Raw genomic sequence first — 15,539 nt, 5'->3', positions numbered from 1 at the left:
TGATCTCTCCCCTAGGTTTTGCTTTTCAGGGCTCTTGACTTGCTCAGCCTGAATTTCTCGTTGCAAAAGCAGCGATGGGAAGTCCGATTCATTTAAACGAATCGGTTGCTTCGAACAAGTCCCCTCAAAGAACCGATTCAACAACTTTTGTACGTAACTTCGCTAGGTCATCACGTGGTCCCTGACACCCAGACTTTAGAACGCAATATCAATATATTTTTTTTCTCTTTTGAAAAAGTATTTTCTCTTAATAATAAAAAAAATATATATTCTCTGATTTAAAAATGTCATATATGTTGAACAGCGTTATACTGTTTTTGCAATTGATTATTGTAATGTTAATTGATTATAATATTACTTATAATTAAAAAAGAAATAAAGTATTCTAGGACATATGCTAGCTAGTCATGGGTTTAATGTGTTTGTTTTGATTGTGCTCATTGTAATCTCGCGTGTGAATATTGTGGCAATGATCGCGCTCATATAAATTCTTTCAATTTTAAATATAACTTGCACGTACATTAACATAATACATTTTTTTACATCTCAAATTTCAGTCCGACCAGTTTTGTGGACAGATTCAACTGATTCATTTTAAAGATCCGGCTCAAATGAACGAATCGGATATGGCTCTGCAGAAGCGCACAGACAGAGAAAGAGAGAGAGATAGAGAGCTGCAGGAAAAGGGAACATCACGCACGGGGTGTCGTTGTGAAAGCAGTTCTTCCTCTACATCCAGACACCTATCTAAACTTATTTTTACACATTATTTTTTTTAACGGGATCTGCCGCACTTACCCGAGCCTATACAGCACAGAGTGAAACGGTGAATTCCTACACGGGAGATATAATGGGAGTCTCGCATCGTTAAAGCGCTCCCCCCCCCCTTGACGGACACTCGCTCGAACCGAACCGGACTCGGGCGCTGTCCTCACCGGGGGGTATCCGAACCCAGTTATATTTTGACTGCGAAAAGAACACACCGGAGTCCGAACATGGCAGGAAATCTCAAGAAAGGTGGGGGGCTTATTGGCATGATGAAGGACGCTTTTCAGCCTCACCATCATCTTCACCACTCCCATCACCAGCCCGGGGCCGTGGACAAAAAGACGGTGGAGAAATGCTGGAAATGCATGGATAAGGTGGGTGACTATTAATCAAAACATAAACGATAGATAGCAGCGAGAGAGAGACGCTGTAGCTAGCAGCCTCGGTCTCTTGTTAGCTTAGCCGAGTGGCCTGCGCGGAGTAACGTTAGTCGTCCTAATGCAATATGGCAGGGCAGCTCTGCTTAGCTGAATAGTTTGCAGGCTAACAAACTATATAACTACAGCCGACATAAAACAATGGGGATATCCAGTTTTAGGGAGTAGGTCATTTGCTGTTCCCGTACACCTCAGCTTGCCTAGTTATGTTATGACTTGTGAATATGGTACAGGGTCCTGTGCTAGTTGTCCTAGCTTTATAGCTTATGCGATTTCTTCAACTGGTAAATATAGTTTATGTAGCAAGAAGACTTCTAGGAATGCTTTGCACATATTTGTTCAAATGTGACCCCTTCAGGAAGCTGAACAGTGTGGAAATCCCGAAGATTGTTAAGCAACAAGTATCTGACACTACAGATCTTTTTACTGTAAACATAATAGATTAAAGTCGCTTGGTTAAATTGCATTTGCTCAGTGTAGACGTTTTGATCTTCTCTTTCAACCACTTAACTTACTTGCTGCTCTTTTTTTTGTTTGTTTGTTTGGATAAACAGGAAGTGTCATATCATTTTTCTCTTATCTCACAAGTACTTACAATATGGATAGAGTGAAATATAAACTGTTTTGTTCCATTCAAAGTATGGCTTTAGACAGCTATGTTAAAAGCTAGATGTTTTGGGGTTTAATGCAGACTTATCCAAGTATGGTTGGTCTTACAATCAGGAATGGATGTAGCTGCTGGACACACAGTCCGTATTTCACACCTGATATACCATGCAAAGGTTACTGTATTATATTTAATAATTTCTAAGATCTCTAAATGATCAATATTTTGCACACAATCTGCTATATGGCTTCTGCCCTCTGATTGATAGATACCTTTTTATGCAAGTAAAAAGCCTTTTAGTCAAATTGTAATTGTTTACTTTGAGTTTGTGGTACACAAGTATTTTTTATAAATTAAACAAGAATAGTTTTTGTATTGTAAATATTTCAAGATGAAAATTTAAATGACTAAAGCATTATTATATATCAGAATGTCATCTTACATTTTGGCAATATAAATAACAGCAACTACACCAAATTTCACATATTTCCTCAGTTCAGGCCTTTGATAAACGGTGAAGTATTTGCTTTTTCATAAATACAACGTATGTATTAGTAAAAAAAAAAAAAGATGTTTTCATAAAAAATATTTCATAAATAAACTTGCAATAAAGCGTTCCATTTTAAAGAAACCTATTTTTCTTATGTCTGGCTTTACGGATTTAATGTACTAGGTAATAAACTAAGAAAGAATTGAATCAACTGATGGAGTATCTTTTTGTGTAGTAAAACTTTCAAACTTAAAAATATTTATGCAAACATCTGTCTTCCAGAGTGGTTTTCTTTTGTTGAATTTGCTGCCTCACATTACAAAAGTTAAAGCTGCAGTTCATGGAAAAAAAAAAAAAAGTTGTGGTTACTGACTTCACACTTCCTGTGATGTTCACACTGATACATAAGCAAAACGGTGCATCTGTCACAGGGGACTGATTTGAAACTTACCCTGCTGATACTTAGATACTAACAATGGTTTAAATTAATTTAAGAACATTTTGAGATGCATGTTGCCAAGGAAAACGATTTAATTTTTACAGAGAAGAGCAGATAATGCATGCTGATTGAAAACTTTGCAACTTCCTATTAGTTTAGTTTCGCACTGCTAGTTTGGTTAGTGCACATGTGACATATCACATTGTCTTCATAAGCGAATCTCCGTTTTTGCAACATAATATTGTAAATGTCCACAAGTGCTGAGACTTAGATTGTGAAACCTTTTAATGATTGTTTAATATGAACATCACGATCAGTGATTCAGGACATATGACATTAGGAGAAGTTCCACATGCAAAACAGGCTTTTCTGAGAAAGAGGGGGGAAAAAAAAGTTTATACATATGACTTAAACTGTTAAGTCTATTATGGCTTGGCTATTTATTATCCAAAGTTAACTTTTTCTGTGTTATCCATTTAGTTATATTCTATAAATCCTCTGTAAATATTCAACCTCTTACCAAAAACAAAAGAACTCTGTTGTGGGTCTTCTGTGTGAACCTTAATATGCAAAAACATCACATAGTCAAAAACTTTAATATAGTATTCTGCATTTGACTATGGGTTTTTTAACATGTATTCACCTTGTTTACAAACACAGATTACCTACGCCTTGATTCCCTCATAAGGTTAATCATTAAACCACATATCGATTATAGTTTTTGTTGTTGACTGTGTATTTGAATACTTTTATAAGGTCGATCTTGTATTGATGCAGATTTAACACTGTAGATCTTGCATGTCTGAGTGTGTTGTTGCATTGGTGCATTTTAAATAATTTCTATTTTAATCGATTTCCTGGTGGTTAAGTCCAAGCGGACGTTTCCCCACGCTTTTGGATAATTTTTCTGAATTCAGATTATCACTAGAAACCATAATTGAACACACGTCTGCACGTGAACACGTAGATGTATGCGTGTTCGCTGATAATTCTCGGGACGTCCTTTCGTCACAGACTTATCTCCAGGCTGTCAGGACTGGGGGGTGCATGAGAGCCAGAAGTCAGTCTGGATGGTGACCCCCTAGTGATGTCATCAGCTCTCCGTACCCCCCAATCACAGCAGGTCCCGTGCTAAAGACTAAATAGATAAGAGTGTCTGCAAGTACTTGGAGCAGCTGCACACAGCGCTGGCCTCTTATTGCTGGAACGTGCGTCCGCGGCACGGCGCTTCTCACACTGCTAGGGTGGTGACACTTAAGCAGTTCCCCGTTTCCTCAAATTTCCCACCCACGTCTTAATCAATAGTTCAGAAGTTGATGTTGTCTGGCTTTAGTCCAGACAGAAGAGAGCCACTACATCTGAATTAAAGCAAAAGCTATTGGACATCAGTGTAACCATTAAGTTGTTTGTCTAATGAAGTGGTTTGAGGCCATGCACTTAATCATAATGATTTATTGTATTGTATTAATCTGTGTTTTCTTTTTTTTTCTTGAACTATTTCAACAGCTTTGTAGCCTCCAGTAGTGGATGTAATGGCTATATATATATATATATATATATATATATATATATATATATATGTATATATGTATATATGTGTGTGTGTGGAGGTAAGAATGTAAACTAGTGTAGAATTTACTTACTTTTTTTGTTATCTATACAGCAAGGATGCATTAAACTGATCATAAGTGACAGTAAAGACATTTATAATGTTATAGAAAAAGATTTCTATTTGAAATAAATGCTGTTCTTTTAAACTGTCTAATCATCAGAATTCTATTATGGTTTCCACAAAAAAAAAAAAATATTAAGCAGCAACTGTTTTCAAGATTGATAAATATTTCCTGAGCACTAAATCAGCATATTACAATGATTTCTGAAGGATCATGTGACACTGAAGACTGGAGTAATGATGCTGAAAATTCAGCTTTACATCACAGGAATAAATTACATTTTAAAATATATTAAAATATATATTTTTAGCTATTTTAAATTGTAACAATATTTTACAAAATACTTGTTTGTTTTACTGTCTTTTATTAGCAAATACATTTTGATTTGGAATGAGTGGTATATGATTTTGATAGCCTAATTTTTAACACATGCGTTACATAACATGAAGCTATTTTTATCAGACTTGTTCAGTTGTAATGAATTTTACATTAATAAAATAGATTTAAAATAGAAGAGAATAAAACTTTTATCGGCTTATTTTTAAATTGATATGATTCATTTGTAAAGTATTTTATACAAAAGTAAGTCAACACAGTTATTAAACACAATTTCTAATTTTGACTACAAAAGCATGTAAAAAGGTGATAAATAATTTTTTATCACTCCGCCTGACCCTAATCTCAAACATTAAACCCCTACAGCACCATGTCATTCCCAGTCACCAGCTGTAAATGTTGTGGAAACTGACATGACAGTGTAGAGCTGTAGATTGCAGAATTGTGTAGTTCAATAAAATTCTTTGGACTTTAAGATTCTTCTATTTGGAATGTTCTGGTGTGTGACCTGTAAAGGTTTTTGTGTGCATTTATGGCTGGGTTAACCGTTTTAAAGCCCTTGTCAGTGTAGTTTTTATTTTTCCCTCACACTGCAAGAAAAAACATGCAAAATGTTGACCCGCAGAGGAAATGAGGCAAGTTTGCAGTTCTTTTTCTTGAATGATAGTCAACTTAATGCGCCTTTAGAGAATTGTACAGAATATTTGTATCAACACATTTGTACAGAGTTCTTTGGCTGCCGTGTTAACAGACAAATATAGACAAATATGTAAGAAATTACATTTTCTGCAAAGAAAAATACTTTTATTCAGCAAGGATGCAAAAAAAAAAAAAAGTGGCAGTACAGACATGAATAATAGAAAAGTTTCAAATGAATTTTTTTATTCTACGGGTTCAACGTTGATGATAGAATTTCAGTGGACTTGATACAATATAAAAACTGTAATACAAAACTGAAGTGATTGCATGCCAGTATTTAAATGCTAAGACATTTACACTGGATTCATTGTTGTTTCTGGGGTTTTTTGTTAGCTCAATATAGTAGCAACCCACCATTTTCATTTTTGCTGATCACTGTTTTGGAAAGATACCGTATTTAACATTGTCTGGTTTTGTCTGCTGTTTTGTAGGTGGTACGGTTATGCCAGAACCCTAAGTTGGCGTTGAAGAACAGTCCTCCGTACATCCTGGACCTGTTGCCAGACACCTACCAGCATCTCCGCACGATCCTATCCCGCTACGAAGGCAAGATGGAAACACTGGGCGACAACGAGTACTTCCGCGTTTTTATGGAGAACTTGACCAAGAAGACCAAACAGACCATAAGCCTGTTCAAAGACGGCAAAGAGCGAATGTTTGAGGAGAACTCTCAACCCAGGTGAGTTTCTGACACCATCTCTATTTATAATATTTCAGATGAGCAAGATGCTACTTTTAGTGCCTTCATAAGCGGCAAACGTTCCAAAAGATGTGTTAAGTACAATCTGTAGTGGCCAAATAAGGTGTCAAACGTTTTCAATTTGACTAAGGCACTGGGTTAGATGTGAAAGTAGACCTCAGAGATCTCAAGCCACCTCGGTTCAGACATTTCCTGAGCTAGTTTATGTTTTTTGGAATTCCCTGCATATTAATTCAGTGTGGGAGGCAAAAGCAGAAGCAGCAAAACATGGTTCGCCAGTCCTTGAATCATGTGAAACCGGTCTCTTCAAAGAATTTGAGTAGAGGTTACATTGAGTCATATATCAAAGATGCAAATGAAGTAGAGCATGCAAGCGCTCACGGATCAGCCAGTGGTCTGAGATCTTACCAGTTCTTCTGCTTCTCCTGGAAACGCTGGTCTCGTGTGAGCGGACAGAGGAGGAATGGGTAATGCAAATAGGACCAGTCAAACAGCTCGCCTCTTCAGATGCTCTGACAGACTCGTTTGCTGCTGACAGTTAGGCCACATGTGCTGTTTAATGCATTTGAGATGTGCCGTTTTCCTCAGTGCATAACTTACTTTTCACAGGTATATTCTCCATCTGTAAATGTTAGCAAGTCGTTGAAATATTTCCATTTTCCTGTCAGGAGTGGATGAGCCTCCTGCATTTGATTCTTTGCTAAACTTGACAGCCTTCAGTGAACAAGCGCCATTATAACCTAATAGAATTAGTCAGTGCTTTGTTTTTTTGTTTTGTTTTTGATATATTATATATGTGCATCAGTTTTCTTTTAACAGTTTTAAATTACAGTTACTGTGAAATTAAAGGCAACATCTGCATAGTTCTACACTCCAAACAACACAATCAACACACATTCAATAAGATGTTTCTTAATCAGCGTTCAGTATTTTAGTTTTTAAATTTGGTTTTAAATTTAAAACAAGGTCTTTACCAGTGAGACTAAATAAAAGTATGGTATATAAATATTATTCCAAAATGTTAAAATCAAATAATGTTGGTATGAATAAAACAAAGATGCAAAGTGTTTCATTCATCCAATTAAAAAATAAAATAAAATAGGGTAATGATTCACATCTATATTTTTTTAACTTGAGCCAATGAAAAATAAATAACTATTGTCTCAAGTAAAAAAATATAGATGTGAATCATTACAAAATAAAATAAAAATAATCATCCTATACAGAACTGACATTTACTTCTGGCTTTTCATACATGTATGCAAGTTGTACTTTATAAAAAAAAAAAATAAAAAAAAAATCAGTTTTGTCACAGTTTAGTATGTTTCATTTCTCATCCAACATGCGAGAAGTTGAGCTGAACATCTCTTCACTGTCTCCGCTTGTGCAGGGCGCGGACAGGTACAGATACACTTGCACAGCTTCGGTGAGCAGGAAAGGGACTCTTATTTTGTGCAGTCGGCTGTTCGCTTCCTGCTATCTGTGCCTCAGACGTGTAGCTCTGCACTTCCAGCACTGAACGGCTGCCCGTGTCCTGCACACAGATTTCAAAATACGTCCACACAAATGGCATAGCGAATGATTACAAGGTAGTCTGTGCATGCAGGTGCACTTCCGAAAAAATCGGCAAAAAAAAAAAAGACTAAAAACCCGATTTATTTCCGATTTATGGCCGGTGAACCAGTGCATCCCTAATTTACAAATCAAGTATAATAACGGAGCCACAAAATGATCTTGGAGAGAGCTTTACTGAGCTGACTGTCATAACCGAATGCGACCACGGTTGAAAGGTTGACTGAGAGATACAGCAGAGAAAAGAGTTTGTGTGAACTGTAATGTACTCTCTAAAAAAACACTGGGTTAAAAACAACCCAATTTGGGTTGCTATTAACCCAAGGGATGGGTAAATATATATCATTTTACCCCGCAAATTAGGTTGTTTATTTAACCCAGCATAAGGGGTTGATTTAACCCAGATAAAGTTTATTATTTTTTGCTATATTACTAGCTTATTTGTTACTTCATACATTAAATAATGTTTACAGATTAACTTAAATTCTCTAAACTTTTCTGAAATAATCCACTCAACCACTGGTTTCCATGTTAACTTCCTTTATTTTCCTTTTATTATCATTTACAGCATTGTTTATATCGTTTTTAATAGGCTACATATTGCCCATATTTAAACTCATTTAACAAACATTAAAACAAAAAATTAAACGTTAAACAGAAGTAATTTATGTGTTATTAGCCAGTCTATGTCGTTCTGTTTCCACCTTAACTGTGCTGCGCCGTGCTGGTTCTCGTGCCCGAGCTGGAGTCGTGTTCGGCGGGGAACTGCTCAAGCCTGAGGCCGGCCTCCCTGCATTTCACTCATAGGAGAAATATACTGCGATTGCCTTTATGACCTGCCCAAAAACAAACCGTAAACAGCTCTGAGGGAATATTTGTATTCTGTATTTTTCTGAATAAAATTGTTTATTTTATGCAAAGCATCAGGCTTTTCCACCACTCGAAAAGTCCACGACACTCGTTAAAGGCGCATCCCTAGCATGTATCAACTCGTCTAAGTTGAGGGAAGAACATAGTGGAGTATGAAAAGACGGTGGCTACGGTACAGTAAGTTACTACAGCAAATCCATGGTAAACAATGGTGATTTAATAGATTGAAAAGCCTTCTGACTGTATTGTAGGGCTGGACGATTAATCAAAAAGTAATCGAAACCGAAATGTAGAACCTCACCGACATAATTTTCCCATGTCGGTTATTTCGGTTATTTCCTGTTAATACTTCCCCCTTAAAAGCGTGTGTAGCCACATGATTCTACCAGTCAGTGGCATAAAAGCAAAACACGGAGGTGAACGCCGGTTCAACACATAGTGATGGCGCGCGAGCGGTGAGCCTTGAGTCTTCACTAAACTTTTATCTTAGAATCTCGAAACTTATTATAGCATATTTTTCTACTTTTTTTCTACTTTTAGGCTATTTACAACCCCCCGCTTCACAATAATATAGAGACGGTATGACTTATTCACACACGCAATCACTCGTACTGGTACTGTTTACCTTTAATCTTTATTTATCTCTTACACCAAGCAATAATATGTAAGAAATGTTACGAACATAGATAAAATAACTGCTGATAGTGAGCTATGATCGTTCTTTCAATAGGAAAAAATATCCCACCTTTATTAGTCGATCTCAACAGTCTGTAGGCCAGTCTAAAAAGACGCTCAGGACAGTTGACAGAATGCTGCTGCGTGTCGACATGAAAGCATATAATTTTCACGTGTTATTAAGCCTTGCCACTTGCAAATGTAACCAGCGGAAAAGCTGAACTGAGTAGCTGACTCGCGCTCGCTGTGCTCGGTGCGCACGTGGAGAGAGAGCCGCGTCTCACAGACAGCAACACTGAACCGACCTCTCGTTTGCAAAGTTCTCCTTTAAATTCCTCCTGCACCTCAACGAACAAAAACAAATCGCAGTTTAAACAAACAGAAAAGGATGTGTAAGAGCCCACTTTAGCACCGCGGTGTTCTGGTGTTCAGGGCTCATGCAGAGAGATGCGTCTCAAAACACTTGGACACCAAATTTGTCAGTTTTTCCTCTTGTACCGACAAATACATTAAAAATATGTGAAAATACCCATCTTGGATAGTATGTTGGAAAAAAAACTGTCAGTTATGTCTTAAGTGAAAGTAAACAGTTGAGAAAAAAATAGTATGTGTATTATATTGGATGCATTCATTGTCTCTTAAAGTGACCGCACCTAATAGGGCTTGGGCGCCACATTGCATTCTGGGACACGGCGGGCATGTTGATGAACAAATAAACAGAACGAACATACAAATTAAACACTTTCAAACAGGGCCCACTGGTACAACCTGAACCGGGGCCCCGCATACCCCAACTATTGGCCTGTTTACAGTACAAACCTTGTAAGTGAACTATGAGGGCAAGAAAACAAAACAGAAACAAAATAATCGTTCATTAATCGTAATCGAGGTAAAGTGTTCAATTAATCGAGGTTTTGACTTTAGGCCATAATCGTCCAGCCCTACTGTATTGCTGTGCACAGTGTTTCTCCTGTTTGTCAGTGCTGTTTCATCAGGCTTTAAACTAGTTTAAATCACCTATTCATTTGTGCACTTGTGCTTCACACTGGAAAATTATGTCGTGATTATCGTTTTATCACTCAGCCCTATTTAAAAGTGGACTTCATTTAGTGCTAAAGTCCCAGGAACCGCAGCAGTCTGACTTTAGTTGTTGGTAAACATCATAAAAATGTCTGTACTTTATTTCCGTCATTCATATAATCTCACTTCCTGTAGTACATCGGCTTCTCGTACCATAGGCCAGGTTGTCATTCCGTGTTGTTCATACTATTTCACTTCTCTGAAACTAGCAAAGAAACTGCAAGCTGAACAGTTAGATGTTTGTAACCATTCTGATGAAAACCTTTTGCATGACGAGGGCCTCTTTTTGAGCTGCTTTGGTGGCAAATTCTCAAGAATCTTATCCAAATCTTTCCGTGTCGTAAGACGCTGGAGCTTTACTGAGGGGTTAGGGGTGTTCGTATTGAGTGAGAAGAATTTAATGATTAACTCTGACACACCAGTCATACTTTGCACCATGCAGGTACTGTTCTTCCTGTTAACACGCTCACTTCCCCCTTCCTGTTTCTCGTAGGCCCCCTTAACATGCACAGCTGAGGCTAGCCACTTCTAACACTGAAAGTCTGAGGCAATTCAAGCTACGCAGAATCACTTTTACCTCCGTAGTACTGAAGCCTTTTATAGTTCTTCTACAGTCAGATATTTGCACTCATCAAAACAGTTTCTCTACACCTCTAATGCTGCCTAGGGTTGGCAAGAAAAAAATAGTCTTCAGCCTCTGTATCTCAATATTGGTACAAAATTGATACCTTGATACAAACAGACAATAGGTAGACTGATATACTGTACATGTGCAGTGCGTTTGCATATCATAAAACAGAAATGTGAAACGTAATATTTGAAGCATACTTGAAATCTTGTACAGGAAGAGTCATACAATTAAAAACTGTATGGCATATTTTCCAATTTTGTAACCAAACATTTTTTTTCCCCAGATATTCCTGAATGTAAATAGGTCATAACTGAGCATGCGAGTAACAGCCTTTAACTTGCCTTGTTCAAGTTGATGCATCCAAATAAGAGTAATGACGCAAGTTATGTCATGCATATAATCTAGGACAGTCTCTGTAACACAGTGAATTAGATTGTAATTACTGTCAACTTTTATTAAAATCCATGAGTGATGCATTAATTTGTACATTGTGCATTGATGCGTTGTTGCATACTTAAACGTTAACTTTGCTTTCATGCTTGACGTCATACTCACTTAGGTGAACCGTAAAAAAAGTTTTGTTGTCTATAGTGTAGCAATGTATGAGGCCCTGCTCACATAGAAATCACTTTTTTTATAAACCAAATAACTTTCTTTTGGTCGGTGTAGGTATTTCTCAAGACCAGCTGAACATGAGCAATATCTGGTAACTTTCTTTTGATCTCACATCATTGCTGGTAGACACTCACAAAACTGAAACTCTGTTCCAGTGTTGAAATCTTCCACCACGTATTTTCTATATTTATGTTTCATGGTATGGCTTCCTTATGAAGAAATGCGTAGTCCTCTGATATCCATCTCTGTGAAATTGCATGCGTTCTCAATTGAGGTAGCCTGAGGTGAGTTAGTGTGCCACGAAGCAGTTGTCAGTTAAGCAAATTGTAGTGGTATTATCTATTTGTGTTGTCCTGCGGTTATGCATCAACACTTTCTTCGGGTAACTAAATTTGGACCGTGACTTTTCCATACTCGCGTTTCCCTCTCCAGTTAGTTTGGTTATCTTTCCATCTTATCTGCATGTTATAAGTCTGTATGAAAGGAGCATTTATAGCAATAGGGAAATACACAACAGATAGGTGAAGTCTGATATATGTGCATCTGCTGGTGTTTTAGAGTTGTTCGGCTTAATTGAAATTAGTCAGCTTGTACGGCATACAATTTCCTTTGTTGTAGTCACAGCTCTGTCATAAGATGAGTTGTCATCTGTTGTGGTGAAGAAGTGTCGCTCATGTACTGTATTTCAATTCTTGACATCCTTTTACGTGTTTCTTTCTGTGAATTGTTCTGAATTTGAAGAGTGCAAATGAGATGGAGCTGAAAAACTGGAATAGTATAGAGGAAACATTTCAGACTACAAACATGCAGTCGACAGGGGAGACACCGCCCAACAATTGGGGGGAAATTCAAGTTTATTACAGTAAATAGTTTCCATTGATTTCTAGAGGGAAATTAATGAAGTTTACAGGTGACCAAACATGCAAAAAAGCGAGTGGGGGTGGGGTGGTAATTTTAGTTTTTAGTTTTATTTTTGTCTTCTAGTTTTCTCTTTACTTTTTGTTTTATGCTTTGTGTACATTACCTCTTTACTATTCTTGTGGATATTATTTAATGTATATATAAAAATTCAACCGCCAACTCTTATCACTTATCTTGTTGTTGACATACACTACAATCATTTTAGTGCTTGTTTTTGTTTCGATAGGCTGGTGAGAAAATAAATAAACTTGTAGCAGATGTGTTCACCCATGTTTTGTGGTTTGGCACTGTTTAGTACCTCCTACTCTTATCAGAGGAAACCCAAGTGTCATCAAACAACACGACGAAAGATGCTATCTAACAAGCAGTTCTTTTTTTTTTAATAGTAAGCGCCTTTGATCAAAGTCTTATCACGCAGGATGTGTAGCTCAAGGCTCACGTCTGTGGGGTGTTAATTATGCTTTCTTTGTATTAAACATGCATTGTTTAGTGAGTTATATGGTTCTTAAGAGATATCGCGAACCATGCAAGCCTGAAAGCAATGGAGCTGAGCAACCAATGATTCGGTGTCATGAACAAAGTGATAATCGCATCTGAACTTCTGTCGGAGGAACAGCTTTGTCCGTTTTACATGAGTTAGCGCACACAGAGAGCGCTTCGGATGGAAACACTGTTAACACATCCGAGGATTGTATTGCAGCTCAAGTTACTACGTCCTGCATCTTGCTCAACACAGAGCCAAGGCGAGCCCAGCTAAGCACGTTTCGAGAGCCGCACTCTAGGAGTGCAACACTATTTATTTATGGCCTACTGATCGCACTGGCAGACACTGGCTTATAATGCAGCTCTCATACTCTTGCTGTGTTAGTCTCCTCCTCCGTCTGAAGACATAGCAGAAAACAGGCATCTCTTTTTAGCTTTCAAAGTCACGCTTCTCTTGTTTCCTAGTCAAGGGTTATGTTAAACTGGCATTTAGATCTTCCTTTAAAACACTGCTCTCTTAAAGGGATAGGTCACATGAAGATGATCATTCTGTCATCATTTACTCGCCCCAATGTCATTCCAAACTTGTTGGACCTCATTGACCTTTTATAAAAATGCAACCAATAAAAAGTGACCGTAAAGACATTTATAGTCAAACAAAAGGTTTCAAATTGAAATAGATGTTGTTCTTTTTAACTTTCCGTTCTTCAAAGAATCCTGTGGGCAGAACCAGCCATCTCCATCTTGGTAGCACGTCACTCCTGGATAATCGAAAATGGGCAAAGAGGCAGGACATGGGTGGAGCTGATTGCTAGCCTAGCTAGACGGCGGTGACAGCAGCAGCGTTCCACTTGTCACTTAAGTGGACATGACCTTAATTATGCAGCATTTTAAGGCTTAATATGATTTAAACGGATGAGTTATAAAAAATATTTAAAAATCAAAAACTACCTTTTGGAGTCAGTCTCTAGCGGGCAGTTGGTAAATTTCAGTTTAAGTCTCTTCTGTTGTCTTCAAGAGAGATGACAGAAGGTTGCCGCTTGGTGTACTTTTGATTCGATTTTCACCACGTGCATTCAGCAAATTAATTTTGTGTTGGGCGATGGACCTTGTTGGGAAACCAAATACTACAATGTCGATCTGGAGCCTTCTTCATTCATGTCACCCATCCGCATTTGTACAAGTGTCTTCAAGTTCCCATCGCAAACACCTGGGTGGTCAGGTTTGGTAAGGCTGTCTCCAAACTGCTCAAACAATGCCGGGTCACCTTCTATGTGAAAGCAAACACGTCCCGTGGTTGATTCCGGCATTGAACCCGGGTCGGGGACCTAGTAACATTGCCGGGTTCAGTCCCGGGACGAGCGCTGTGTGAACAAAGGTCAGATCTAATGCCGTGTCTAAGTGATGACACACGTTATTGCACGACTCTTTTACCAGCTGTTTTAAAGAAAGATCAACGTTCTCGACAAAAACACTCATCCTCACTTTCAGCGCTGATGCTGAGATCGTTTACTAGCTTCAGTGAAAGTACAGCGTGCCTAGCGTTTTCGACTTGTACATTACACGTCACGCCCTGATGTCACGAGTCGTTATGGGACCTTTACGGGTTCTGTGTGAAAGCACACACATATCCCGGGAACAATTGCCGGAACACTTTACCTGTGTATTTGCCGGAATTGCAGTGTGAAAGGGGCGTATGGCAGTACCTCATAAACAGGACAAGGCAGTTTACTGTCAGGAGTTTGTGTCGTGCCACATCCAGTGTAGCATCACTGATTATGACGTGACGTGACATTCAGCAGAGTATGGTGTCCCATACTCAGAATTCGTGCTTGAACCCACAACCTTAGGGTTAGGAGTCATACTCTAATCACTAGGCAATGACTTCCCTAGAAATAATAAATCAATTATTAATAAATAAATCTATAGTGTAGGACTCGTGTCCAGTAGACAGGGTCTATTTAACTCTTATTTAGGCTACCTTCTTGTTTAAATGTATTATTTCTTAGACCTGCATCCCACCAGAGGACCACTTCTCTGGAAGTCACCTCAGATTACACAGTGGATGGGGATTGGACAGCGTCAGAATCACCGCGATCAAAAATTGTGTAAATGTGTTTTATTTAAAGGAGTGTGCGTGTATTTTCTTGAGTGTATGAGTTCTGTCACCACCACTTCCTGACAGAGATCCGGTGTGAAGCCAGTTCCGGACAGTTAAATTTGTCAAGTGGTGGCTGTGTTCACAAGGAAACACAGAATCTATGATCTGTTCGCATATTCTCATGAACACATTTTGTCATAAAGAGTATCCAGTGGCAGAGAAAACTATTGAAAACTGACTCTTGTGTTTTTTGAGCATGTGGATAAATGGAGGCAGGATTGAAGAGAGACTGTAGGTGTGACGCTTCTGGACTATAGGCTCTTTGTTAATCAGCCGTGGGCACGAGCGCACCACTCTAGATTCCTCCAGTTGGCTTGACTGGTTTATCAGAGAAAACAGGAAACAGGAAGGGAGTAACTAGCTGCAGGCCAAAGGTCAGGCC

General features: G+C 38.2%; 1 protein-coding gene across 2 annotated transcripts in view; it reads left to right on the top strand.

Annotated features, from left to right (window-relative positions):
• The first annotated feature begins 641 nt into the window (after nucleotides 1–641).
• The window catches only part of LOC128029226 (E3 ubiquitin-protein ligase CBL), a 31,734-nt gene continuing 16,836 nt past the window's right edge, over nucleotides 642–15,539 (top strand). Inside the window, exons 1-2 of one of the 2 annotated variants that reach the window (XM_052616868.1) lie at nucleotides 642–1,142; nucleotides 5,881–6,128. In XM_052616868.1, coding sequence (XP_052472828.1) covers nucleotides 996–1,142; nucleotides 5,881–6,128 — 395 coding nt within the window. In that variant the 5' untranslated portion in view covers nucleotides 642–995. The remainder of the gene's footprint in view (nucleotides 1,143–5,880; nucleotides 6,129–15,539) is intronic. The other variant, XM_052616869.1, reaches the window with a different exon arrangement.

Source organism: Carassius gibelio, chromosome A15 (assembly GCF_023724105.1).
Source record: "Carassius gibelio isolate Cgi1373 ecotype wild population from Czech Republic chromosome A15, carGib1.2-hapl.c, whole genome shotgun sequence".
Classification (NCBI taxonomy): domain Eukaryota; kingdom Metazoa; phylum Chordata; class Actinopteri; order Cypriniformes; family Cyprinidae; genus Carassius; species Carassius gibelio.
Note: the sequence above shows the minus strand (reverse complement) of the source record. Positions and strands in the feature narration are given on the sequence as shown.